Source organism: Eretmochelys imbricata, chromosome 2 (genome assembly GCF_965152235.1).
Source record: "Eretmochelys imbricata isolate rEreImb1 chromosome 2, rEreImb1.hap1, whole genome shotgun sequence".
In the NCBI taxonomy this organism is placed as follows: domain Eukaryota; kingdom Metazoa; phylum Chordata; order Testudines; family Cheloniidae; genus Eretmochelys; species Eretmochelys imbricata.
Genome location: NC_135573.1, coordinates 134,583,465 through 134,609,526, shown reverse-complemented (window position 1 = coordinate 134,609,526; position 26,062 = coordinate 134,583,465). Strand labels below are relative to the sequence as shown.

The 26,062-nt window shown below is 44.6% G+C and overlaps 1 protein-coding gene across 1 annotated transcript in view; it reads right to left on the bottom strand.

The window, feature by feature from the left end:
* The window catches only part of RETREG1 (reticulophagy regulator 1), a 146,086-nt gene that overhangs the window by 14,193 nt on the left and 105,831 nt on the right, over positions 1-26,062 (bottom strand). The window contains exons 5-7 of the mRNA XM_077810771.1: positions 22,146-22,230; positions 16,076-16,213; positions 829-893 (exon numbers count right to left, since the gene is read on the bottom strand). Coding sequence (XP_077666897.1) covers positions 829-893; positions 16,076-16,213; positions 22,146-22,230 — 288 coding nt within the window. The remainder of the gene's footprint in view (positions 1-828; positions 894-16,075; positions 16,214-22,145; positions 22,231-26,062) is intronic.

Below are 26,062 nucleotides of genomic sequence, written 5' to 3'. Positions count from 1 at the left end.
CAGCATGAGGAGAGAGAAGGCATGTGCTGGCTCAACAGACACTGCTACCAAAGGTTTCAGAGTAGCAGCCATGTTAGTCTGTATTCGCAAAAAGAAAAGGAGTACTTGTGGCACCTTAGAGACTAACCAATTTATTTGAGCATAAGCTTTCGTCAGCTACAGCTCACTTCATCGGATGCATAAAGTGGAAAAAGCTGTAGCTCACAAAAGCTTATGCTCAAATAAATTGGTTAGTCTCTAAGGTGCCACAAGTCCTCCTGTTCTTCTTATTGCTACCAAAGTTCTCCTATCAGCAGCGCAGGGGTGCAGGCACACCTACAGTGGAGCACCCACGTAGACTCTACTTGAAGAAGAATGTTTCTTTACATATTTCGAGGTTAGAGAGGGGGCATGACAAATAGCAAAATGAATCTGCTTTACAATGATGTCAGTTGGGCCTCTAGGCATTATTGTAATAATAATAAGAATCTGTATCTCCACTCTTGAGAAGTGGGATAGATTCAATTGCTGTGAAATTCTGGTATAGTCCTTATGCAGCAAATACCATAGGGGTGTAACATCTTGTAGCTTCCTCAGATGAATAGCCCAGTGGGCCACAGATATTTGAGGGACCTATAGTCATAGATGTGGTTAGTTTCTGTGTCAGTTTCTCAGGATGGAGATAATGTGAGTCACTTTTAGAACATGTGATGCACATGGCTGTGTTCCCGGTCAGCAACAGCATGTCTCTTACTGGGGGGGTGGGAAAAACACAGACACCAAGAGAAGTTTTCGTGGTTTTCAGTGCTTTTTTACATAAATGGAAAGAGCTGGCTAAAATCCAGTCACCTTAGGACACAGGGCTGATATGTCTAATTCACTGTCATCTTCCGTGGATTTTGGTTTTGCAGTTTCTGAAAGAAAGAAAATTACAGTTAGTTATTTTCTAGCTTATCCTGATGACAAAGCATTTCTGAGTTATTTCTATTGACTCCGTTGAGATACAGATCCTTAAATAATTCAATCATATTATGGGCTTCATTTGTTAACACAATGAATGATTCATATATTATATATAATAGGCTGGTGATGTAAAACAAGCTGACTCAGAAGCTGGATATTTATTGAGATGTTATTCTGTAGCATATATAGCCAGAGAGACAACATTCTTCTGCACCGTCTTCCTGCATACTCATCTGCCTTTATTATGTTTATTTCTTTTAAAAACCTGTTACTCCTTGCTGTGTGAAGTGCTTTGACACTATACATCCCTGAAAGTACATTGTGAGTTCAAGTTAACACAAATAAAACAATTCAAGTAACTACAATTCAAAACTATGCCTTCCACATAGCTAGTCTAGTGTTGAGATGGCTGTATTTTATGGATTTAAAATAGGCAGTGGGTATGCAAGCTATGCTATTTTCATATTGATTAAAATGTATGTAATTTCTGGATATGTGCATATAGGTCTTCATGCATAGGATTTTTCCCTCCTTTGTACCCACTCATTCTTTCCCTTGCATTCATACTACCTACCTTAAAATTTGCACTGAAAGTGACTAAGCCCTGGTCTACACTAGGACTTTAGGTCGAGTTTAGCAGCGTTAAATCAATGTAAACCTGCACCCGTCCACACGATGAAGCCCTTTATTTCGACTTAAAGGGCTCTTAAAATTGATTTCCGTACTCCACCCCTGACAAGTGGATTAGCGCTTAAATCGGCCTTGCTGGGTCAAATTTGGGGTACTGTGGACACAATTCAATGGTATTGGCCTCCGGGAGCTATCCCAGAGTGCTCCATTGTGAGCGCTCTGGACAGCACTCTCAACTCAGATGCACTGGCCAGGTAGACAGGAAAAGAACCGCGAACTTTTGAATCTCATTTCCTGTTTGGCCAGCGTGGCAAGCTGCAGGTGACCATGCAGAGCTCATCAGCAGAGGTGACCATGATGGAGTCCCAGAATCGCAAAAGAGCTCCAGCATGGACTGAACGGGAGGTACGGGATCTGATCGCTGTATGGGGAGAGGAATCCGTGCTATCAGAACTCCGTTCCAGTTTTCGAAATGCCAAAACCTTTGTCAAAATCTCCCAGGGCATGAAGGACAGAGGCCATAACAGGGATCCGAAGCAGTGCCGCGTGAAACTGAAGGAGCTGAGGCAAGCCTACCAGAAAACCAGAGGGGCGAACGGCTGCTCCGGGTCAGAGCCCCAAACATGCCGCTTCTATGATGAGCTGCATGACATTTTAGGGGGTTCAGCCACCACTACCCCAGCCGTGTTGTTTGACTCCTTCAATGGAGATGGAGGCAACATGGAAGCAGGTTTTGGGGACAAAGAAGATGATGATGAGGAGGAGGTTGTAGATAGCTCACAGCAAGCAAGCGGAGAAACTGGTTTTCCTGACTGCCAGGAACTGTTTCTCACCCTGGACCTGGAGCCAGTACCCCCCGAACCCACCCAAGGCTGCCTCCTGGACCCGGCAGGCAGAGAAGGGACCTCCGGTGAGCGTACCTTTTAAAATACTATACATGGTTTAAAAGCAAGCATGTGAAAGGATTACTTTGCCCTGGCATTCGCGGCTCTCCTGGATGTACTCCCAAAGCCTTTGCAAAAGGTTTCTGGGGAGGACAGCCTTATTGCGTCCTTCCTGGTAGGACACTTTACCACTCCAGGCCAGTAACACGTACTCGGGAATCATTGTACAACAAAGCATTGCAGTGTATGTTTGCTGGCGTTCAAACAACATCTGTTCTTTATCTCTCTGTGTTATCCTCAGGAGCGTGAGATATCATTCATGGTCTCCTGGTTGAAATAGGCTGCTTTTCTTAAGGGGACATTCAGAGGAGCCCGTTCCTGCTGAGCTGAGCCGTTCCTGCAGCTGAACAGAAATGTTCCCTGCTGTTAGCCACGGGGAGGAGGGAGGGTTGAGGGGGTAGCCACGCGTTGGGGGGAGGCAAAATGCGACCTTGTAACAAAAGCACATGTGCTATGTATGTAATGTTAACAGCAAGGTTTACCCTGAAAGACTGTAGCCACTGTTTTATAAAATGTGTCTTTTTAAATACCGCTGTCCCTTTTTTTTTCTCCACCAGCTGCATGTGTTTCAATGATCACAGGATCTTCTCCTTCCCAGAGGCTAGTGAAGATTAGAAAGAAAAAAAAAAGCACTCGAGATGAAATGTTCTCTGAGCTCACGCTGTCCTCCCACACTGACAGAGCACAGACGAATGCATGGAGGCAAATACTGTCAGAGTGCAAGAAAGCACAAAATGACCGGGAGGAGAGGTGGCGGACTGAAGAGAGTAAGTGGCGGGCTGAAGACAGGGCTGAAGCTCAAATGTGGCGGCAACGTGATGAGAGGAGGCAGGATTCAATGCTGAGGCTGCTGGAGGACCAAACCAGTATGTTCCAGTGTATGGCTGAGCTGCAGCAAAGGCAGCTGGAGCACAGACTGCCACTACAGCCCCTGTGTAACCATCCGCCCTCCTCCCCAAGTTCCATAGCCTCCACACCCAGAAGCCCAAGAATGCGGTGGGGAGGCCACCGGCCAACCAGCCAGTCCGCCACAGAGGATTGCCCAAAAAAAAGAAGGCTGGCATTCAATAAATTTTAAAGTTATAAACTTTTAAAGTGCTGTGTGGCATTTTCCTTCCCTCCTCCACCACCCCTCCTGGGCTACCTTGGTAGTCGTCCCCCTATTTGTGTGATGAATGAATAAAGAATGCATGAATGTGAAGCAACAATGACTTTATTGCCTCTGCAAGCAATGATTAAAGGGAGGAGGAGAGGGTGGTTAGCTTGCAGGGAAGTAGAGTGAACCAAGGGGCGGGGGGTTTCATCATGGAGAAACAAAGAGAACTTTCACACCGTAGCCTGGCTAGTCATGAAACTGGTTTTCAAAGCTTCTCTGATGCGTACTGCGCCCTCCTGTGCTCTTCTAACCGCCCTGGTGTCTGGCTGCGCATAACCAGCAGCCAGGCGATTTGCCTCAACCTCCCACCCCGCCATAAACGTCTCCTCCTTACTCTCACAGATATTGTGGAGCACACAGCAAGCAGTAATAACAGTGGGAATATTGGTTTCACTGAGGTCTAAGCGAGTCAGTAAACTGCGCCAGCGCGCCTTTAAACGTCCAAATGCACATTCTACCACCATTCTGCACTTGCTCAGCCTGTAGTTGAACAGCTCCTGACTACTGTCCAGGCTGCCTGTGTACGGCTTCACGAGCCATGGCATTAAAGGGTAGGCTGGGTCCCCAAGGATACATATAGGCATTTCAACGTCCCCAACAGTTATTTTCTGGTCTGGGAATAAAGTCCCTTCCTGCAGCTTTTGAAACAGACCAGAGTTCGTGAAGATGCGAGCGGCCCTTTCCCGGCCATCTCACGTTGATGTTGGTGAAACGTCCCTTGTGATCCACCAGAGCTTGCAGCACTATTGAAAAGTACCCCTTGCGGTTTATGTACTCGCCGGCTTGGTGCTCTGGTGCCAAGATAGGGATATGGTTCCGTCTATGGCCCCACCACAGTTAGGGAATCCCATTGCAGGAAAGCGATCCACTATGACCGGCACATTTCCCAGGGTCACTACCCTTGATATCAGCAGATCTTTGATTGCGTGGGCTACTTGCATCACAGCAGCCCCAACAGTAGATTTGCCCACTCCAAATTGATTCCCAACTGACCGGTAGCTGTCTGGCGTTGCAAGCTTCCACAGGGCTATCGCCACGCGCTTCTCAACTGTGAGGGCTGCTCTCATCTTGGTATTCATGCACTTCAGGGCAGGGGAAAGCAAGTCACAAAGTTCCATGAAAGTGCCCTTATGCATGCGAAAGTTTCGCAGCCACTGGGAATCGTCCCAGACCTGCAACACTATGCGGTCCCACCAGTCTGTGCTTGTTTCCCGAGCCCAGAATTGGCGTTCCACAGCATGAACCTGCCCCATTAGCACCATGATGCATGCATTGGCAGGGCCCATGCTTTGAGAGAAATTTGTGTCCATGTCCTGATCATTCACGTGACCCCGCTGACATCGCCTCCTCGCCCGGTATTGCTCTGCCAGGTTCTGGTGCTGCATATACTGCTGGATAATGCGTGTGGTGTTTCATGTGCTCCTAATTGCCAAAGTAAGCTGAGCGGCCTCCATGCTTGCCTTGGTATGGCGTCCGCACAGAAAAAAGGCACAGAACGATTGTCTGCCGTTTCTCTGACAGAGGGAGGGGCGACTGACGACATGGCTTACAGGGTTGGCTTCAGGGAGCTAAAATCAACAAAGGGGGTGGCTTTACATCAAGGAGTATTTCAGGCAGGACTTCACGGAGGGTTCCAATAAGAAATGGTGCACCTAAGTTATTGTTCTTATTGGAACAAGGAGGTTAGCCTGACCTCTGATTGATACATGGCTAGATTTACCTCGCTGCACCTTCTCTGTGAGTGACTGCAGTGTGACCTAGAGGAATGAGTCCCCTAGATGGGGGAGGGGGTGGACACAAATGAGTACAAAACAAATCTGGTCTATTTCTTGTTTTGATCCACTCCATCTATCTTTTACATCTTTGGCTGGCAGCAGACGGTACAGAAGGACTGCATGCCATCCACATCTCATGGCTGCCCGGCAGAAGATGATGCAGTAGGACTGCTAGCAATCCGTATCGCCTGCCTGCTCACCATAAGACGGTTCAATAGGACTGACTGAAGGACTAAAGAGAATGACCTGGTCAAGTCACTCCAAATTTAGTCCCTGCGCCCATGTCTGTCCAGGCGCTCCCGGTCGACGTGGCCAGGAGCACCTCGGACATGACGATGACGGCTACCAGTCATATTGCACTGTCTGCTGCCAGAAGGCAATGGGTTGCTGCTACTGTGTAGCAATGCAGTACCGCGTCTGCCAGCACCCAGGAGACATATGGTGACGGCTACCTGAGCGGGCTCCATGCTTGCCATGGTATGGCGTCTGCACAGGTAACTCAGGAAAAAAGGCGCGAAACAATTGTCTGCCCTTGCTTTCATGGAGGGAGGGAGGGAACGGGGGCCTGACAATATGTATCCAGAACCACCCGCGATAATGTTTTAGCCCCATCAGGCATTGGGATCTCAACCCAGAATTCCAATGGGCAGCGGAGACTGCGGGAACTGTGGGATAGCTACCCACAGTGCAACACTCCAGAAGTCGATGCTTGCCTCGGTACTGTGGAAGCACTCCGCCGAGTTAATGCACTTAATGCACTTAGAGCATTTTCTGTGGGGACACACACACTCGAATATATAAAACCGATTTCTAAAAAAACAACTTCTATAAATTCGACCTAATTCCGTAGTGTAGACATACCCTAAGTAGGTCTGGTAGTTTTTGTTGCGTCACAGGTGTCTCCAATGAACATACAAGGAACACACATTTTGCCTTCTCCCTTCTCTGCCCATCTGTCAGAAAGAGGAAGTTACTCACCTTGTGCAGTAATGATGGTTCTTCGAGGTGTGTGTCCCTATGGGTGTTCCACTTTAGGTGTTTGTGTGCCCCTGCACCTCTAAACGGAGTTTGGTAGCAGTGTCCCGTTGAGCACGTGCATGTGCTCTCCCTCCCTCATGGTCTGACTCAAGGCTATTTAGCACTGCACAGAGGAACCCCCCTCACTTCCTTCTCTACCACAGAGCCCTATAGAGAACTCCGAAGTAGAGGAGAGGAGGGCGGGTTGTGGAGCGCCCATAGGGACACACATCTCGAAGAACCATCATTACTGCACATGGTGAGTAACTTCCTCTTCTTCTTCGAGTAGTGTCCCTGTGGTGCTCCACTTTAGGTGACTCCGGAGCAGTACCGACCACTGGAGGCTGGGACTTCGGAGCGGAGTCTTTTACTACAGAGAGTACTGTGGAGTTGAGGATGGTGTCAGCGGCCAAATCTTCAGCGATCGCATAATGTTCTGTGAAAGTATGGACAGAGGCCACAGTCATTGTTCTATAGATTGCGGAGATAGGGGTATCCCTATGGAATGTGGTTGAAGTAGGAACTAATCTCATGGAGTGCATACGGACGGAAGCAAGTTGCGCCCTTGCTAAGTGATTAATGCAACTAGAGACCCATCTGGATATTCTTTGAGGAGATATCACAGAGCTTTTGGATCTTTCTGTGGACGAAAGGAAGAGTTTAGGGGATTTCCTGAAGTCCTTAGTTCTGTCCAAGTAGAATGCTAATGTACTTCTAATATCTAGCATATGCACAATTGTCTCCCAGTTGTCACAATGTGGTTTTGGGAAAAAACAGGGAGATGGAACTGTTGATTCATATGGAAAGTGCAGAAAAAGTAGGGAGAAACTTGGGATATGGCCTTAGAGTTATAAAATAATTAATTAATTAATTAATTATTTTTAAAGACAAAGGCCATGAATAATGGGTGTGCCATCAGTGCTGCTATTTCTCCTATGTGCCTAGCTGAGGTGATGGCAACTAGAAATGCTGTCGTCATGGACAGGTGTAAGAGAGAACAAGTTGCCCTGGACTCGGAGGGAGGTCTAGTCCAAGTCACGAGAACTAGATTGAAGTCCCAGGCTGGATCAGGTGGTGTCACATGGAGGAAGAGTGTCCTAATGCCCTTAAAGAATCTACGCATTAGTGGTTGAGCAAACTCCAAGTGGGAAGCCATTTTCGCCATGAGATGTACCTTAAGGGAGCTGAGTGAGAGTTTAAAATGTAGTGCAAAATCAGAGAGAGGAAAGATGAGGTTGGGTCTGTCCATTTGGAATGGTACAAACTTGGAGTTGTTTCCATTTTGTAGACAGGTATGTGGAGTGGTCAACTTGTGGTTGTGTTGCAACATGTGTTTCAGCTTGTCAGATCATTCTGCTTCTAAGCCTTGAAACAAAGAAAGATCCATTCCTGTAGGCGGAGGACCCATGGGTTGGGGTGAAGGGTCAGCCCATTGTTTTGAGAGAGTGGGTGAGGAATGGGCTGATGTCAAAGGTACAGGAAGACATATTGCCATCTGCATCAGGTAAGGGAGCCAGACTTGTCATAGTCAAGAGGGGCAATCACAATAACTCTTGCTTTGTTTCATTGAATTTTCAACAGATTCTTGGATAGGGTAGGAAACTGGGAAAAGACATATAAGTGGGCCCTGTCCGCTGGGAAGATGAGGGCAACTGCCAGTGAAAGTTTCCCCAAGCCAGCCCTGTAGCAGTAACAAGGATCTTTCTTGTTCCAATAAGTAGCGAAGAGATCGATAGGCTGGGTTCCCCAAAGGGTGGCTATATCTTGAAACACCTCTGAATTCAGTGTACACTCATTATCGTGAGAAAATTCCAACTGAGACTGTTGGTTGTCCTGTTCTGTATCCCTTGTAGACAGACAACTGAGATGAACACATTGTGATGGGTGCATCAGTTCCAAAGTTTGAATGCTGTCTTGCAGAGGGAGGAAGATCTGGCAGCTCTTTGGCAGTTTATACAAAACATACAGGTCACATTAAGTCCATCATAACCTTTGTGTGTTGTTTTTGATGAAAGGCAGAGTTTGTGCACAGGCACTCCTGACAGCCCTTAGCCCCAAAAAAGTGATATGGAAGGTCATTTCTGTGGAAGGCCATTTGTCCTGAACCTTGTTGTTGCGTAGGTGAGCTCCCCAGCATATTAGGGAGACGTGTCCCAGGGTGGTGAATGTGCGTAGTGAGAAGAGTGCTCTCGCTTGTACTGCATCAGGTTGGTGCTGATAAAGTCCAGTCACTGTACTGGCGTTAGTATGCCACTACAATGAAGTGAACCTTGGAGAATACCCTGTGTGGAGCAGTCTGTACCTATAATGATCCTGCCCCAAAGGTAAGCCGGAGGAAATCTCCTGTACGATGGTTGTATTGAGATATGGAAGTAGACACCCTGTAGGTTCAGGGCTAGAAATTAATCTCTTTGCTCTAGAGCTGGTCCTAACTGCTGTGAAGTAAGGTAAGGTGACATCTGAGTGGCGTGACAGGTGTATAGATGGCAGCTGATGTTGTAAGGTATCATTGTTCAGGTCCCTGACCAGCTCAAAGTGCTTATAAGGGGCAGTTTGAGAGGTCATGGACTGGGGTGCACACTGTTCTCACTTTTGATCCCTGGGCCTCTTACATTATGGCTCATAACAGCACAGAGATGATGAGTATTGAGAAGATTGTGATCTGTGGTGTGGCTGAGAGGTATATCTTCTCTTCTGTTCCACAGTGTAGATTCCTAAGGAGTGTAGTACAGTCCCAGAATCCTTCAGGATGTGGAGAGAAAAATCTGTCTTCTCCGCAGAGTTTGGCCCTTCAAATTGGAAGTCTGCAACTCTTTGGGCAATCTAGAGAGGTGTAGCGAAAGGAAAAAAAACACCCACAACTCACCTCAGTAACACTATCATGGAGATTGGGTGAGCAGCTGTAACAGCTACATCCAGTAGTGTCTCTAGGACCGGTCTGGCTATTAACTAACCTTCTCTAAGAATGGTCTGAATCTGTTCTTTTTGTGTTTCCAGTAATGTTTCAGAAACATCCTGAGTTTCCCAAGATTAACAAAATTGTTTTGGCCATGACAGTTTGGTAATTTATGACTCTAAATAGTAATGTTGTTGATGAATATGCCATCTTGCAAAGCCTGATCATATGGAGTTGACTTGGCATTATGTTGCTTGCTTCATGCATTAACCACATCCACTATGATGGAGTTGGGCTGCGGATGTTGAAAACAAAGCCTGCCTCTTTGGGTAGAGCTGTAGGGTTGTTTTTGTTTACACTCTGTTGCTGGTTGGTGCGATGGAGGCTGGCTCTGCCAGATGATTTTGGTAGGATCTAGAATCAGCTCATTAATTGGGAGGACAGTTCTAGATGAGAAGGTAGTGTGCAGAATTTCCACCAACTTGTGATGTGTATCTGCCACCTCCTGTAAGGGAATCTGCAGCTCCTCTGCCACCCTCTTGGTAAGATCCAGAAAGTTCTTAAATCTTCACCGAGTGATGAGGGGTGGGCAGCACAGTCTCATCTGGGAGAGATGAGGAGAAGTGTGCTGAAGAGGAGGCTTCCTCTTCAGGTGTTTCCCCCCCCCCCCCTTCTTTCCTGTTCTGAAAAAGCTTTCTCCTGTCCTGGCTCAGGTGCTCTCCTGCCTGGCTGAGGTGCCAGGCTGTAGCAAACCATCTGGTGGACTCTCCCTAAGAGACACTGGAGATGGTTGCTCTATGTGTGTGTATATACCCAAAGAGTTACAATACGGCCTTGGGAGGGAGAGGCAGAAAGGCAGGCACAGGCGGTTGGCGTGATGGAATTGGGGATGACCCTTGTAGTGTGGTGGTGGGCCACCTTGAGGGGCCAGAGAATTATCACCTCCTGGCCAGTGTCAGATTCGTTAGTGGGTAAGGGTGCCGCTGACTGAAATATTGGCAGTGCTAAGAGCGATTCTGGGTGCCGGGATGTGCTTGATACCGGGGTCCAGGTACCAAGCAATGGGGATTGTGGTTCTTCCCCAATCATCAGGTCTCCAGGGTACCAGAGCTCATGCAGTACCATGGGTTCATTTGGTACCACAGAGGAGGGTCCGTGGTACATTGTCAGTACCGATAGTTGGGCAGAGCACTCCCTAAATGAGAGTTTTGCCCAGTACAAAAACTTTGTTGGTGCCACTTCTTAAGAGACAATATGGTAATTGTCTCTCCCTGGGTACTGAGGCCACAGGTCTCCAGAGTATCAGAACACCTGTGTTACCATGGGCTCATCTGGAACCCCAGAGGAGTGTCTGTAGTTGGTATCAATGGTTGGGAAGGTGCAGAACACTTTCTAGATGTGAGTTTTGTTGCATCTGGTACCCAAGGGTTTCTCTATGCTGCTCTTTTAGAGATGGTACAGTAACTGTCACCTCTTCTTAGGGGGTGGTACCATTGCCTGAGAGCATGAGAGTGGAAGCCTCTGGTGTCTTGGTGCCCAAGCAGAGCTGACAGCAGTGCTTCTCTGTGTCGCTCTTTTAGGGATGGTACGGTAACTGTGTCCTCTGGGTGCAGTAGTTGCCCAGAGTAGAGCTCAGAGCAGCACAGAGCTTACAGAAGCCCCTTGTCATGTGGAGAGCAGAGCTCAGAGCAGGGCAGAGCTCAGAGCAGGAAGCCCCTTCTCAGGTTTCAGTTTCCAGAGCTTCCCGAAGGAAAGAAGGAACATAAGGCAGCTGAGCTCACAGCTGGAGGTTCCTCTGCTGGTGTTGTCGGGGATCGGTGCGGAGATGCCTGCACTGAGGAACACCCCTCTGGCTGGCCAGTTCCTCGGAGGAGCCTTTCCAGGGGGAGTCTGCTGGTGGCTCTCCCCCCCACTTCTCCTCTTCACCACTCCACCCCTTTTGAAGTGAAGGCTCCCGGGATGATCCGGGGTCACCACCCACGGAGTCCCCTGCAGACTGAAGTGTTTTCTCTATAGGGAGGAATTTTTACTTCAGCTCCCGTGAGGCTGCAGTTTTAGGTGTGGCAGGTAAAGCACTTCTGTGAGGGTCTCCCAGTCATAGTGAGTGTCTGGCCATTACAGGAACTGACTCTTGGCGGAGAGGCACTGCTTGGAGCAGAGAGAGCCAGGCAAGCCCCTGGGCAGGGGGTTGTCATCCTCTAGCAGGGAGGAATATGAAGAAGAACATCGTCTTTACTTTTTTTTTTAAACGGAAAAAGAAAATAATTCTGAGTCTATTAGATGCGGGGGGAGGGGGGGAATGCCCCCAGACAGGGAAGGAAAGTGAAATTCTTTTCCTTTTTCTTTTACACCAAAGGAAAAAAATAAAATAAAACAAAACACTAGCCTGAGTACTTTTAGGGAGAACAAAGGTAACAAAACAAACACTACTTATGCTAGGTTTCAGAGTAACAGCCGTGTTAGTCTGTATTCGCAAAAAGAACAGGAGGACTTGTGGCACCTTAGAGACTAACCAATTTATTTGAGCATGAGCTTTCGTAAGCTACAGCTCACTTCATCGGATGCATACCATGGAAACTGCAGCAGACATTATATACACACAGAGATCATGAAACAATACCTCCTCCCACCCCACTGTCCTGCTGGTAATAGCTTATCTAAAGTGATCATCAAGTTGGGCCATTTCCAGCACAAATCCAGGTTTTCTCACCCGCCACCCCCCCACACACAAACTCACTCTCCTGCTGGTAATAGCTCATCCAAAGCGACCACTCTCCCTACAATGTGCATGATAATCAAGGTGGGCCATTTCCAGCACAAATCCAGGTTTTCTCACCCCCCCACCCCCATACACACACAAACTCACTCTCCTGCTGGTAACAGCTCATCCAAAGTGACCACTCTCCCTACAATGTGCATGGTAATCAAGGTGGGCCATGTCCAGCACAAATCCAGGCTTTCTCACCCCCCCCTTTTATGCTAATGACACAGATAAGGAAGGGACAACTGCTCCTTCCCTCAGAGGCCAAAGGTGGTAGAGAAGGAAGTGTGTGTGTGTGTGGGGGGGGGGGGTGCGTGTTCGCCCGTTGCTACCAAAAATCTCCGATTAGAGGTGCAGGGGCACACAGACACCTAAAGTGGAGCACCCATAGGGACACTATTCGAAGAAACACAGTCTCATCCTCCTCCATCCATTTCTTTTAAAGGAAGTTAACTGGAAGCAGCATTGCAGCCTAGCAGAAAAGCTGATAGACTCCTGGGCCCCTTCAAATGCAAATTTTTACTTATCTCTGACAGCACCCACAATACATATTAAGATGAAGAAAAACACAGCTGGGGAATAGAGCACTGCAAGATGCATGGTTATATGGCAAGAAAATTTTTAAATGAATGTGCATTCTACTGGTCCAACATTTAAGTGACTGAAGAGTCAAGCTCCATAAATACATGCAATGTGCCCAAGTACAGTTGTGGGAAACATAACATTGTACTTGCTGATTTTCAGCTTAAAATTACAATATAAATTAAAAAAATCATTGAGGCAAAGTTAGCAGAAGTTTATAAATAGAAATTTGCTCCTGATATAGATTTATTTCTTAACAAGGCCTATACAATTTGCTGTAATCTATGTCTGAAAGGAACATGGGTGTGATAAGAATTCTTATTTTAGATTTGCTTTTCTCTCTAAATGATCATTTTGATTTATTTGTTGTTTGGATTGTCTTATTGCAATTCCCTTAAACGTTTATTGAATCTTTGGAAAAAATTATATTTTAAGAAGTGTAATTTTTTTCATGTAGTCTAGCTGGAAAAAGGCAGATGTAGATGCTGGGTCTGGAGTCCAATCTCCTAATGTAGGTTGTATTCCTGGTTCTGTCACGTACTACTTTGTGTCCTTGGGTAGTTCTCTAGATTTATGTGCCAGAGTTTTCCTCATCTAAAAAGGGAATGCCTCCCCTTAAGGATGGTGTAAAGCTTAATTACATTTGTTTTTGTAGAGCTATGTAAAATCTTACAATGAAGGTGCTAAAGAAGCATTACCAATCATAGCCTCATACCAATAAGAAAACACATTTTCCCAATATCACTTGCTTTCTCCCTGTAATGGGGTGCATGCTGTGCCCTGTAGGATTTGGCCCCCTGGCCCTGCTCTTTAAAGACTTGGGATACTCCAAGCTGGTGCAACACTTGTGCTCTTTATTTTGTGTCCTTTCCCCACCCCCAGTTTCCCACTATTTACAGGCTATTTACATGGCTTGGACTCCGACTGGCCTGACCAGCAACAGCAACAGACTAGTAGGCTCACACATTTTCCGGGAGGCCCTACACAAATTGTTCTAGGATCACCTGGTCCATTATCTCTCCCACCATCTGGGTATCGGACCTTCACCACCACGTGGCCCCGTCCATGAGCTTCTGGGCAAACATGCGGGGCCACAAGCTCCCTGTCCACCGGGCCACATGAAATTTCTGCTGGTACTTTTTGGCCGACGGTCCCATCTGGTCCAGGACTGCTGCCTTCACCGCCTCATAATCTCTGGCCTGTTCATTAGTTAGGGCCCTGTCGGCAGCCTGCGCCTCTCTGGACAGACAGGGAGCTAGTCTCAGGGCCCAGGTCGCCTTGTCCCATTCGGCGCCCATGGCTACGCATTCAAAAGTGCACAGGAAGGCGTCAGGGTCATTGGCAGGGCCCATCTTATACAGCCCCAACCCTGGTGCGCAGCTGCCATCACCTCCCGGGGGACTCTCCAACCGGTGAAAGAGCTGATGATGTACACTGGCCTGCTCCCTGATGAAGTCCTGGAGGGACTTTTGTTGCTCGGCCTGCCAAGCAAGTAAGGCCTGTCTCTCAGCCTGGTGGGACTGCTGAAAGGCCTGCATGGTTTTCTGCAGCTTCTCTTGCTGCTTTGCGAGCCACTGCATGGTTCCCTCCATGCTCCAGTTGCCACTCCTTGGCGGTGGCTTCGAGTCCTGGACAAGCCCCCCCCATGTAACGGGGTGCACGTCGTGCCCCATAGGATTTGGCCCCTTGGCCCCACTCTTTAAAGACTCAGGGACACTCCAAGCTGGTGCAACACCTGTGCTCTTTATTTTGTGTCCTTTCCCCACCACCAGTTTCCCACTATTTACTAGGGTTATCATATCTGAACATTCAAAAAAGAGGGCGCTCCACGGAGGGAATTTGCTTGTGCGCCCCCGGCTCCACCCCAACTCCACCCCTTCCCTGCCCCCATTCCAACCCCTTCCCCAAAGTCCCTGCCCCAACTCTGCTCCCTCCCTGCCCTATTGGACCCCTTCCCCAAACCCCGCCCCGGCCCTGCCTCCTCCCCTGAGCGTGCCGTGTTCCCCCTCCACCCCCCCCAGCTATGCAAAACAGCTGTTTTGCGGCGCAAGCGCTGGGAGCTAGGAGGGAAAAGTGGGGACTCTCTCGAGTGATCAGCATTCACTCTCTTTCTTGAATGATCAACTCTTCTTAGGGGAAAAATAATTAATGGCAAAATCTCGGATGTTTTTAGATATTTAAAAATTCCTCCCAGATGGCGATTTAAGAACCAAAAAGCCGGACATGTCCAGGAAAATACGGACGTATGGTAACCCTACTGTTTACAGGCTATTTACCTGGCTTGGCCTCACACCAGCCTGACCAACAACAGACTAGTAGGCTCCTTACTCCCTCTGAGCATGACCTTTCCCTCCTGATCTCCGCCCCCCTTCTTCCACTTCCCCCCCAGCCTTTTAGCTCCTGCTAATGAGCCTGGCAGGTGTGGGCAGTTTCCAGTTTCCTGGTTATTTACCCAGCCCCAATCCATTCCCATGACTGGGGCTGGGGTGGCAGGAGCTGATTAAGGGCTCTCCTAGCAGCGCCCTGCCACACTCCCTCATGTGAACAATCAAATAAGCAACATAATAATTTTGCTCATATAAAGATGACCCAGAATAAAAGTTTATCTGAGAAAGTCTGGGATGAAGATGACATTTTTTATTTATCTTCCTAATATTTCAGTGTCAGAAGTATGGCCTTTTGATTTTATAGTATAGTGCAATTTCATGGCTCAAAAATAGTTGAGTATATTATTTCATATCCATCCCAGCAGTTGCTTTGCCCCCCCCCCCACACCTTCCACAATACATATCTTAATAAAATAAACAACAACATGGACTTATACAGTATCTTTTAGTTCAAAGAATCTCAAAATGCTTAAGCCTCACAATAACTCAATCAGTAAACAGACACACAGAGGTTATGTAAATTGCTTGAAGTCACAGTCACTAGCATAATTTAGCTGGGTTAGAATCTAGGAGTCCTTATTTCAGAAGCCTCAATCTAATCACTAGACATTAAAGCACCTAATGTGAATAGAACATTTGCATTTGGGAGTACATGGTAACTCTGAGTAAGGTGGCTAGACTAATGTTTCATACTTTAAGACAGGCAGTTTTCCTAAATATATGAAGTGATGGGGCAGATCAAGACTAATGAGAGGAGAAAACGCCTCACCCCATCCTAACAGGTCAGTCTGATGTACACTGTTTAAACTTTGCTCCCACCCTTCAGTTTAGAATTCCAACAACAACATGTATACTCATGCTTGGTTTCAAAAGATGAACTGTGATGATTACAATATGAGTAGATTTTTGCCTAATTTTAGCTATACAGGATTTGAAAGTGCATGTGGGAAAAACCAACCCTCCCACCCCCCTATTAGTTACTTACCAGATCTTTCTCTTCTCTTTTGGTTGATATAGTCCCCAATTCCAAAATCCAGTTTCAGCAGGACTGACTTGATTTTGTTGCACATCTTCTGCCCAAATTCATTGCACTTGAATAGCGGACATAAAAAGGCACACAGTACTGTAACACAAAACCAAGATATAAAAAGAAAGGTTACTTAAATATGTCTGTTTAAATCACTAACTAAAGATTACGCCATACATTTCATTAATATGAAGAGAATTACCTTTACGTAACTTAATGCCACATCAGAGGAGTTACTGGTCTCAGTACAATTCCTACTGATCACTAGTCCACATCACAAAAATTATTATTATATTCACATCAACTGGCACCTGTTTTCATAGTCTCTCTAGAAGGTTGGGCACTGAGATCAAACTACCCTCTCTTCTGCCCCCATAAAATGAATTCTATTGAGGTCAGGGTAGGCAAAGTCTTTCACGGCTGCTGCCTATGCCATAATCTATCTGGACAAACAGAGCTTTAGTCTCTAGTGACATCAATCCAAGCCCTCTCACAGGGACCTAGCATTTGCTTTTCAAAATAAATGAACAATAAGAAGTCCTCTTCATCCTACTCTTTGTCCCTTCCAAGTGCAAATCAGAAGCAAAATGATATCACTGTGACACTTCCCTGGGGTAGCCAGGGTTGTGAGGCACCTCACCACCACCTGTTCTTAGTGTGAAGAAGTCTTGTCTGTATCTGCTGTGGATCCGTATCCTGAAACCAGCAGTCTCTGGTGACACAAGCTGTACCTTCCAGGCATCCCTCTTTCTGTACAGGTTAGCAACAGGCACACACCAATCCGTGTGTCCTGGGAGTGTTCCCTACAGAGTCAGCCCTTTATTCACTGAACACTCACAAAACTGCTAGGTCTGGTATTCCCAGTGGAACAGTATACCGCAGCTTACTAGTTATACCTTAGAAAACAGCTCTGCTAAACACAGCACTTAGATATATTTACAGAGAAAATAAGTATAACTTTATTATCAAAGAACAGAAATTCAAGTAACAGTGAGTAAGAATATTGGAAACAAATGGTTTCATATAAAACAAAATCATAACATGCTTTCTAGAGGCTAAACTTAATTAACAAGTTATCCTCCTGTCTAAAAAAGCTTATTTCACCCAAAGTTCTCTCAACATTCTCAACTAGGCCTGACTGAGACCCCTTTTCCATTAAGCAAATTTTGCTATCGTACTTCCTAGGTGAAGGATGCCAGGGTGTCTCTTTGCACCCTTAAATGTACCAGCACATACCTTTGATGTGCACCTCAAGATGGGTTTCCCTGCCTCTTTCTACCCCACTATTTTCTTCTTCCTGTTCCTTTCCTCTCTTTGAAGAATTCACTATCCTTCATTAGCATTTGGTTCAGATTGGTGAGTAGAGTACCACTGTGAACCAGACAATACTTAATTTACATGGAAACAGATAAATATTTCTTGCCAGAAAGAAAACCTGTTTCTCCCTGTTCCTGGCGACTGGTCCCTATACATAGACCTTAAGAACATAATTTTCAGTGTTCATATATAACTCCATACACAACATCCGTACATGCATTTTGCAATGATACTGACAACCAATGTGACAGAGGCTTTTATTATGTGTCATGACACTCTTTTGGTAAACTAGAATTAAATACCAGACCTTATGTACCACCTATTCCTGCTGCCACTTGGCAACAAGAGATCCCTGGGTCACAATCACAGTCTGATTAAAATATATATTTTTAGGCAAATGAAATCTTTTAGAAGGAGAAAAACAAAAGCAAAGTCATTAAAATGTAGTGAAAAATGTTACCAAGTAATGGCCCTGAGTGGATACAATTGATCCAGACTTGTATGTTCATTTTGTCCCACTGACTCTGGAGAAAGTCTCTGCTGTTGTGGAAGATCAATCTATGTCAATCAGCAATTTTAACTGCTAGATGAAATAATATTTCTGGTGTTGTCAGCAAAAATAAAAAAAATATTTATATATTTAAAAGAAATCCGTGCTTTGTTAATTTTGGCTCATCCCAAAATAGGATTTAAAGGTGTGGCTTTACAATGCGTTCAGCCAATAATTGCTGCCAAGACCAGTATCATAACAGGTTTGTAGGGTAACATTATCTCCCATTTCTATATATGCTGGGGAAGAGGTGGCAGATAATATATCAACTGTTAAAATGTCATTACTGTGAGAGCTTTAAAAATATTCCTCCTCATTTCTGACATTTCCCCTGTAGAGAGAAAAGACTGTTAAAGCTCTAGAGTAGGATATGTGATATGTGATCAGGGGGTATGTGATCAGTTCCAAACTCTGCTACATTTCTCCCTGTGACCTTGGGCAAATGGTTTAGTCTCCCCATGCCCCAGTTTTCTATATGTGAAATGGAGAGAATACTTTTTTCAGGACACAGACTGTATCTTACTGAGCATTTGTACAGTACTTACCACAATGAGACCTGAAGGCACTATTCTAATACAAAGAATAACCATAGTAAATAAATTCATCTGTCAGGATAGACAGACAAGTTTTTAAGTTGATATAAGAACAGCTAAACACTAGAGAGCATTGAAATCTATGCTATGTTTCACCTGTTCCACATGGAAACCATAGCTTAAAATCAGAATTTGGCCTATGTGTACAAGTATGCCCAAAAAACTCCACAGCTAAGAAAGCAACTGAATGGCACAACTGTTATGCTCATATGTTGACTTCCTCAGACCCCACAGAATCAACATTTGGCAGGTCTTAAGCAGATCATCTTTGTGCTAAGCCATGAAGGGCTTTAGAGGACTGGGCCAATGGTCCTTGTATTGTAACATGAAGTGTCCTGATCTGTCTGTAGCCACTATGTGCCCTCCAATGCTTGGATTACTTGTGCTCCTGAGATAAATAATTAGTGTAGGCAGCTGTATGGGTGTAATAGGAGAATGATCTATGATGTTGTATCGTGAGACATGGACCATCTTTTTAGTGTGTGTCTGTGTGAGAGTGAGAGAGTGAGAGAGGCCCATTGGTGGTTCAATGTGTGTTGGCAACTCGTCAGGCTGGACAAATTCACTACACCTAACACTACTGTCATGATATTTATCTATAAAGAATGTTGTCAGAGATGTCAAATGAAAGCTGGTGACACACGGGTCATTGATATCATTGTGAAATGTATGTATTAATACTATGAGGAATTATGAATGCTTATGATATTATGCTTTAGAGTCTGTAACCAAATAAAGAAAGGGAGAAACATGTTCTCTCTCCGACAAGATGGAGAATAGTTATCTCTCTGTTTCTAACTGAACCTGGTGATGCCGGTGACAATGGGCAATTCATTTGCATTAGAGGTAAACAGGAGGAACAAATTAACATGAAAATGTGAAATCAGCATGGGAAGATACTGGACTATGAACCCCAGGGTTCATCCTGACTCTGGTAACAAAGACAATAAACTTTGGCGAATATAAGGAGAAGCAAAAAGACATTTTGGTGATCTATCACTGCGGGAACAAAGGGCTCAGCGCTCTTTGCATTCCATGAATGGTGGATCCCCAGCCATGTACGGTGGGTGACACTGAAAGGTTGCTTTAGGTAAGAAACTTATCTTAGTTAAGGATTGTAGCCTGTTGAGATAAATTTTAGTCACTAGAAAGTGTGATTATACTTTTGTTTTATTTGTTTTGTTTTCTGTTTCTATTGTCTGCTTAGTTTCACTTAAATCTCAGTTCTTTATTAATAAACTTATTGTTTTATTATAAATTCATCTCAGTGCTGTTATATTAACGTGAGGTGTGCATCCTCAGGTGAACCAACAGGTTGATGTGCATATTCTGTCTGTTTGGAAACAGCATACTTGGTAATTTCTGTGAATGTCCAGGGACAGGATCTGGATGTTGTAGGGAGAAGCTTCTGGAGAGTTTGGGAACTGAAGTACACCGAGGGTTAACCTGCAAGGCAGTTATGACTGGCAGAGTCCTGAGGCATATGTGAGGCTGTCTAACAAACTGGAGTGGCAAGGAATTGTCACTCAGTTAAGCACCAGCAGATCCCTTTTATGCTTAGGCAGAGAAGTAACAGGGTGACTTACAGTTCTGGATACCGCAAGAAACTATCACAACCTGTTTACTGTTCCTAACTTAGTGGGCAAGGATCTCTGATTGGGGCTTCTAGGTGTTACCACAATATAATAATATTACAGGGTTGTAAGACATTGAACTTTAATTCCTGTTCCTAGTTACATGACTTAGGTCAGAGTTACAAAAAAGTAATCACCTACCATGCGACAGAGTCAGTATTCATGAATTCCAGAGGTTACTATAACAACATGTTTAAAGAAAACATCAAATGCAAATAAAACATAATATAAACTAAAGATAACTCCAATCAAATACACCCAATTTATAAAACAAATAGAAAGCGCTAGGACGAGGTAACGTATTGGACGTCTGTCAATGACTACCATCTCAATGCATTTCTGATCACATGACCTCTTGTTCTAAAAACTGTTCCTTTTGCAGTGGTCTTTTTGGCATCTGAGATTGGATCCACACTGTGTTTGCTGCTCCATGTGATCTTCCAGTCAGTGGCTGGGTGGGTGTGGGCCATTTCTGTCAGCACAGGAGTACTATCAATGGCATTCTGGATGTCCTGAGGAGGGGGGAAAAAGCCAGTGCCCTCCTTGATTTTGAGTAGATGTTTTCTATTCCAGGTATAGGACAGATCCTTGGTGATAATGGTACAGTCATTATCTTAAGAGGGTGCTAGCCACATTTATTTGAAATTAACTTACTCTCCCAATTGCAATGGGGGTAAACTTTTGGCATTCTTGTTGTATTAATTCTGCAGTGCTGGTATATAGCTCTTTTAGAACAAATAAAGGTTTATTATATTTGGCTCAAAAAGCTCGATGTAAGCAGAAAGGTTTTTGTTTTTCTGCCTGTAAACCTTTGTACTGGTGATCTTAATAAATCACTGTGTTGTGTGCTGCAATACTCCAACAATGCTAAATATAAATCTCTTAAATCTGCCAGGCTCCATTATTATAATAAATGTTGTAATGGTGGTAATAATTCTTGTAATAATCTTTGCTATTTTCACTGAACTTTTCTGCTAACCCATTTGACTGTATCTATTAATGTCCTGACACGGTGTGCTTGAACTGATATCACACTCCAGTGCAGTGGATTAATATACGCATCAGCCTCAGTTTACTGTTTCCCCCCCTCCTTAAATAGGAGTTCTCTTGAAAGGACAAGGCACTCCCTCACAGCAGCAGAGATTGACACTGATATACTGGCAAAACAGAGGCATATGGGTTTTTTTCCATATAATTTACTCAGCTCTTCACCCACTCTCTTGAATTTTTTAAAACTCCATTCATATATAAACGACAGTATTAGATGACAATGTGGACACATGATACACTACAGGAGTTGGTGACATAATTTGTAAAAAAAACAAAACAAAACAAAAAAACCACAACAACAGTAGGGGTAGTGGGATAATTTTCCATGGAAGAGACATCTCAGTGAGATGTAGCTCAGAGCCCACCATCAGTCTTTGAAGACATCATTTGCTGTCTGAGAAAAGGAAATGTACTGCTGAAAGATGGAAATCACTGACAAAGTACACATAAAAAACAGCACATTCTAACCTGGTCCAGACATTGTGGGGTGGGAATGTACGGTTTCTCTTCTATAGGAAAGCAACATTATAATGACTACTTATACAAAGTGACTAAATATTTTCAGAAGTTCCAATAGGGAATTTGTGGTCATGGTAGCACATATTTTTATTCGCATAAGTGTGTTTTATTTATTTTTATTTTTGCATAAGTGTGTCTCTCTCTGTATCACTGCCTAAAAGATATCATACAGTTGTGCCAAGGTGTGCCAGAATTGTAACTGACAAACTGAAAAATCTGTAACTTGACTTCCATATGAAACCATCATTGGTCAAGGTCCATATACAGAATTACTTTTTTAAAAAAACAGACTGTATGTTAGACTGCATAATGAACATACAACATGCATAAGACATGACTAAAAAAAAAAAAAAGACTATACTTACATAGAAAGTAGGAGAGTACAATTCCAGGAATGTAACTACCCAAGACAGTGAAAAATGTACACACACTGCAGACCAGAAGGCAAAACTGAAAACAGAAGAGATCAGAGATGATAGTTAGAATTCATATTGCTAGGACATTAAATATTTACACTTTGTGATAAGAACAGTTCCCCAGCAGGGTAATATTCTAGTTTAAAAGTACAATATTGAAGATTTTTTTTATTATACAGTAATTGCAATATAAGTATTACAGTAAGAATTAAACAACATATTTTTGGGTGATTAGGCTATGTCTCAGGTGGTATTATAAAAATAAGGCTTCTTCCCTCTACCTACCATATGGAAGGTTTAACAACCTCCAGGTCATCACCAGTCATGAAAACTGGATACAATGAATATCAAAAGAAATACAATAGGCAGTAATAACAGGTGCTCGTTTTGTTAGGTCACCATCTTCAAAATCCATCTGAAAACTACAACTTGGTTTTTTTTTTTTTACTCTATTTAAAACCGGGTGCTGATTTTGACGATCATGAAAGGAAGGCACTGACAAGGTCTGGCTAAAGCCAGATATAGCTTTGTGCAAATTAAGTTGTAATTTACTTGACATTTTCATTGTTTTGTCTTATAGAGTGCTAACTCTTGACACTTGTAAACACTATACAGTGTATCATTATGGAAGCATCAGATACTGCTCCATAGGTTAATCTGAATTTTGCATATATAAAGAAGGGATTTAACCTCTGTTGTGTTTGAAAAATACAACATATCCTCCCCAAAACTACAGCACTTATTTTTAGAAAATAGCATACATTTTCTGAGAATGTACAAGCTTGTTAATTAAATTAGGAGATAAAATTAATTAAGAAGGAGCAGCACCCACTATCAGACTTTACTTTTTCTCTTATGGTCTTAATAGAACAGTGACACTATCAGGGGAAAAGGGAGGAGGAAAAAGAATCTAATGTGTCTTTAAAAATCAGTTTTGTCTAAACTGAGACCTCAAACACTAAAATGCCTTAATTACTCCTCGGGGAATTCTGTGCCAAAAAAATTAAAAATTCTGTGCACAATATTTTGAAATTCTGCAAAATTCTGCATATTTTATTTGTCAAAATAATACAATATAATCATGCCAGTTTCAATTATTTTGGTAATTTATTTCAAAATATCTGTCAGCAAGTATATCTGTAACAATACAGACCAAAAAAAGATTCTGGTAAATAGACAGATTTCTTACTAGGTATATTAATACAGAACTTTGAGTAATTCCTTTGAATTACAGTACAGAACTATATTTCCTGCACCTGTCAGAAGCAGTGAAAAGGCTTGGGGGAGCCAGGGGTAACAGAGGAGATGACAGAGAGGGAAGGAGCCTGGAGTGAATCTGGAAGGTTGTTAAGTGAGGGTGGGAAAAGTATGGAACAGGCTTTTTTGGGGGTGGGGAGGAGCGGGATTCTTAAGGAGTTGGTGAGCTTCCCTCATACAGACCCTAGCTGACTCCAAGCCTCTCCCATTCAGTCAGGAACGTGCCCTTGTCCCCACGCCTCCCATCCTCATGTGGCCTTGCACCCCACTCCTATTCAGCCGCTGGCTCAACGCTGTTCCCCCACTAGCCATTTGGAACCCCAGTCTGTGATACCTCCCAGCAGCCCCAGGGTGCCCCATTCTGTTTGTCCTAACCTGGCTCTGGAGACAGGATGCTGTGATGAACTTCTGCTCCTAGGGGACTTCTGTACCACTGTACACGTACGGAATTTTTTCTCCACAGAAAATACATTCTGCCCCAGAAGTGCTGCAGTTCTGCCTTTTGCCCACCAGAGGCTGCTGTGGCACCAGAACAGCCAGCTGCTGGCTCTTCTGGTGCCTCAGTGGCCTTTGGTGGGCAAAAGGCAGAACTGTAGCACTTCTTGGGCAGAATATATTTTCTGAGGGATAAATCATCATAGAATCAGAGAATATTAGGGTTGGAAGGGACCTTAGGAGGTCGTCTAGTTCAACCCGCTGCTCAAAGCAGGACCAATCCCCAGCTAAATCATCCCAGCCAGGGCTTTGTCAAGTCTGACCTTAAAAACCTCTAAGGAAGGAGATTCCTCCACCTCCCTAGGTAACCCATTCCAGTGATTCACCACCCTCCTAATGAAAACGTTTTTCCTAATATCCAACCTAAATCTCCCCCACTGCAACCTGAGACCATTACTCCTTGTTCTATCATCTCGTACCACTGAGAACAGTCTAGATCCATCCTCTTGGGAACCCCCTTTCAGGTGGTTGAAAGCTGCTATCAAATCCCCCCTCATTCTTCTCTTCTGCACACTAAATAATTCCAGTTCCCTCAGCCTCTCTTCATAACTCATAGCTCCAGCCCCCTAATAATTTTTGTTGCCCTCCGCTGGACTCTTTCCAATTTTTCCACATCCTTCTTGTAGTGTGGAGCCCAAAACTGGACACAGTACTCCAGATGAGGCCTCACCAATGCTAAATAGAGGGGAATGATCACATACCTCGATCTGCTGGCAATGCGCCTACTTATTATGAGGGACACACGAATTCTGGGTGTGCACAGTGACGCAGAAGTCCCTCAGGAGTACTTAATATAGATGTGACAGAATGCACCAGGCCCTTCTGGTCTCCTGCTGGAGGTCCCACTGCTCTGCTGCACCCTACCCCAGAAAGGAGCAACATGAAAGGAAAAGACCAATGAAGCTGGGTCTTCCAGGCCTGCCTAGAGAGGCCTCTTGGAAGCAAACATCTTGGAAACAACAAAGTCTTGGTCCTCCAAGGGCTAGAAGGTCTAGTGATAGCCAATCAGAGCCCAGCAGGCTCAGATAACATTTGATGCAGGGCCACAGTAGGGCAGTTCCTGGGTAGGAAGGAGTTCCTCTTTGGCCGACGTAGTCTCAGGACTAGCCAGTGTACAACTGCCTTGCTTGCACAGTTGGGTTTGCAGGGAAAGAGGAACCTGAGAATTTTGGTCCTGGGATATTGGTGAAGATAAAGGGGCCAGATGGGAAGAGGCCTAGGGAAGTAGCATCAACAAATTTAACTGAACAGTATGCGGCTGCTGTTTATAGGGCATCTAGGTGGGAACATAGAGTAATGGATGGGGCTAAGTTCCCCCACCAGCAAAATAGCATCAACCCCAAGAAATGGGGGAATCAGGGGAAGGGGAAAGAAGCCTAACCTAAGCCCCAAGAAGGGGACAGGTCTCACTTGGAAGCCCAAGCAAAGGGATGAATTTAAAGGGCCTAAAGGTAGGGCTAAAGACTCTGGTGAGGGTACATAGACTGTTTTGTTGGACTCTTTGCAAGATGTTCAGTCTGACTGTGAGACCTGGCTGGAGGGCGAAGCCAAAGAAGACTGGCAGAGACAGGCAGACAACCTAAAGGGGGTGCCAGGAGCAGCAAAAGGACTGAAATACTACACTCAGTCACAAAGAGATGCTCAAGAGATAAGTGCCCCTCCCCCACCAGTGCAATATGGTTATTGCATGGCATCAGTAGAGGGCAGATTTGGTTGTCTGGATGCATTAAAGCTGTATTTCCATACCTCATATGATTGGGGTTTTTTTCAGTTTAATCTTAACTTTGAATTTCCTGGGTTTATGCTTGTTTCTAGGATAATCACAACATCCCTATAATGTATTTTACCCTGTGTTATTGATATATACTCTCAACCTTAACTTCTTAATGTAGTTTTCATCTGGGAATATATAAATTCATTTTGTTACATCTGAAAGCCTTCTTTTCAGGAAAAATCTCAATGCAAACTCTTGTTATGATCTCAAGAAGAAAATGTAACTTGTCCAAGTTTGAATGCAAAAAGGAAAAAAAATAGTGAAATACCGAAAGATACAAGCAAAAATCTACAGTGTCCACTACAGCTGCCATGATGCACTGTTCCATTATCAATGTTGC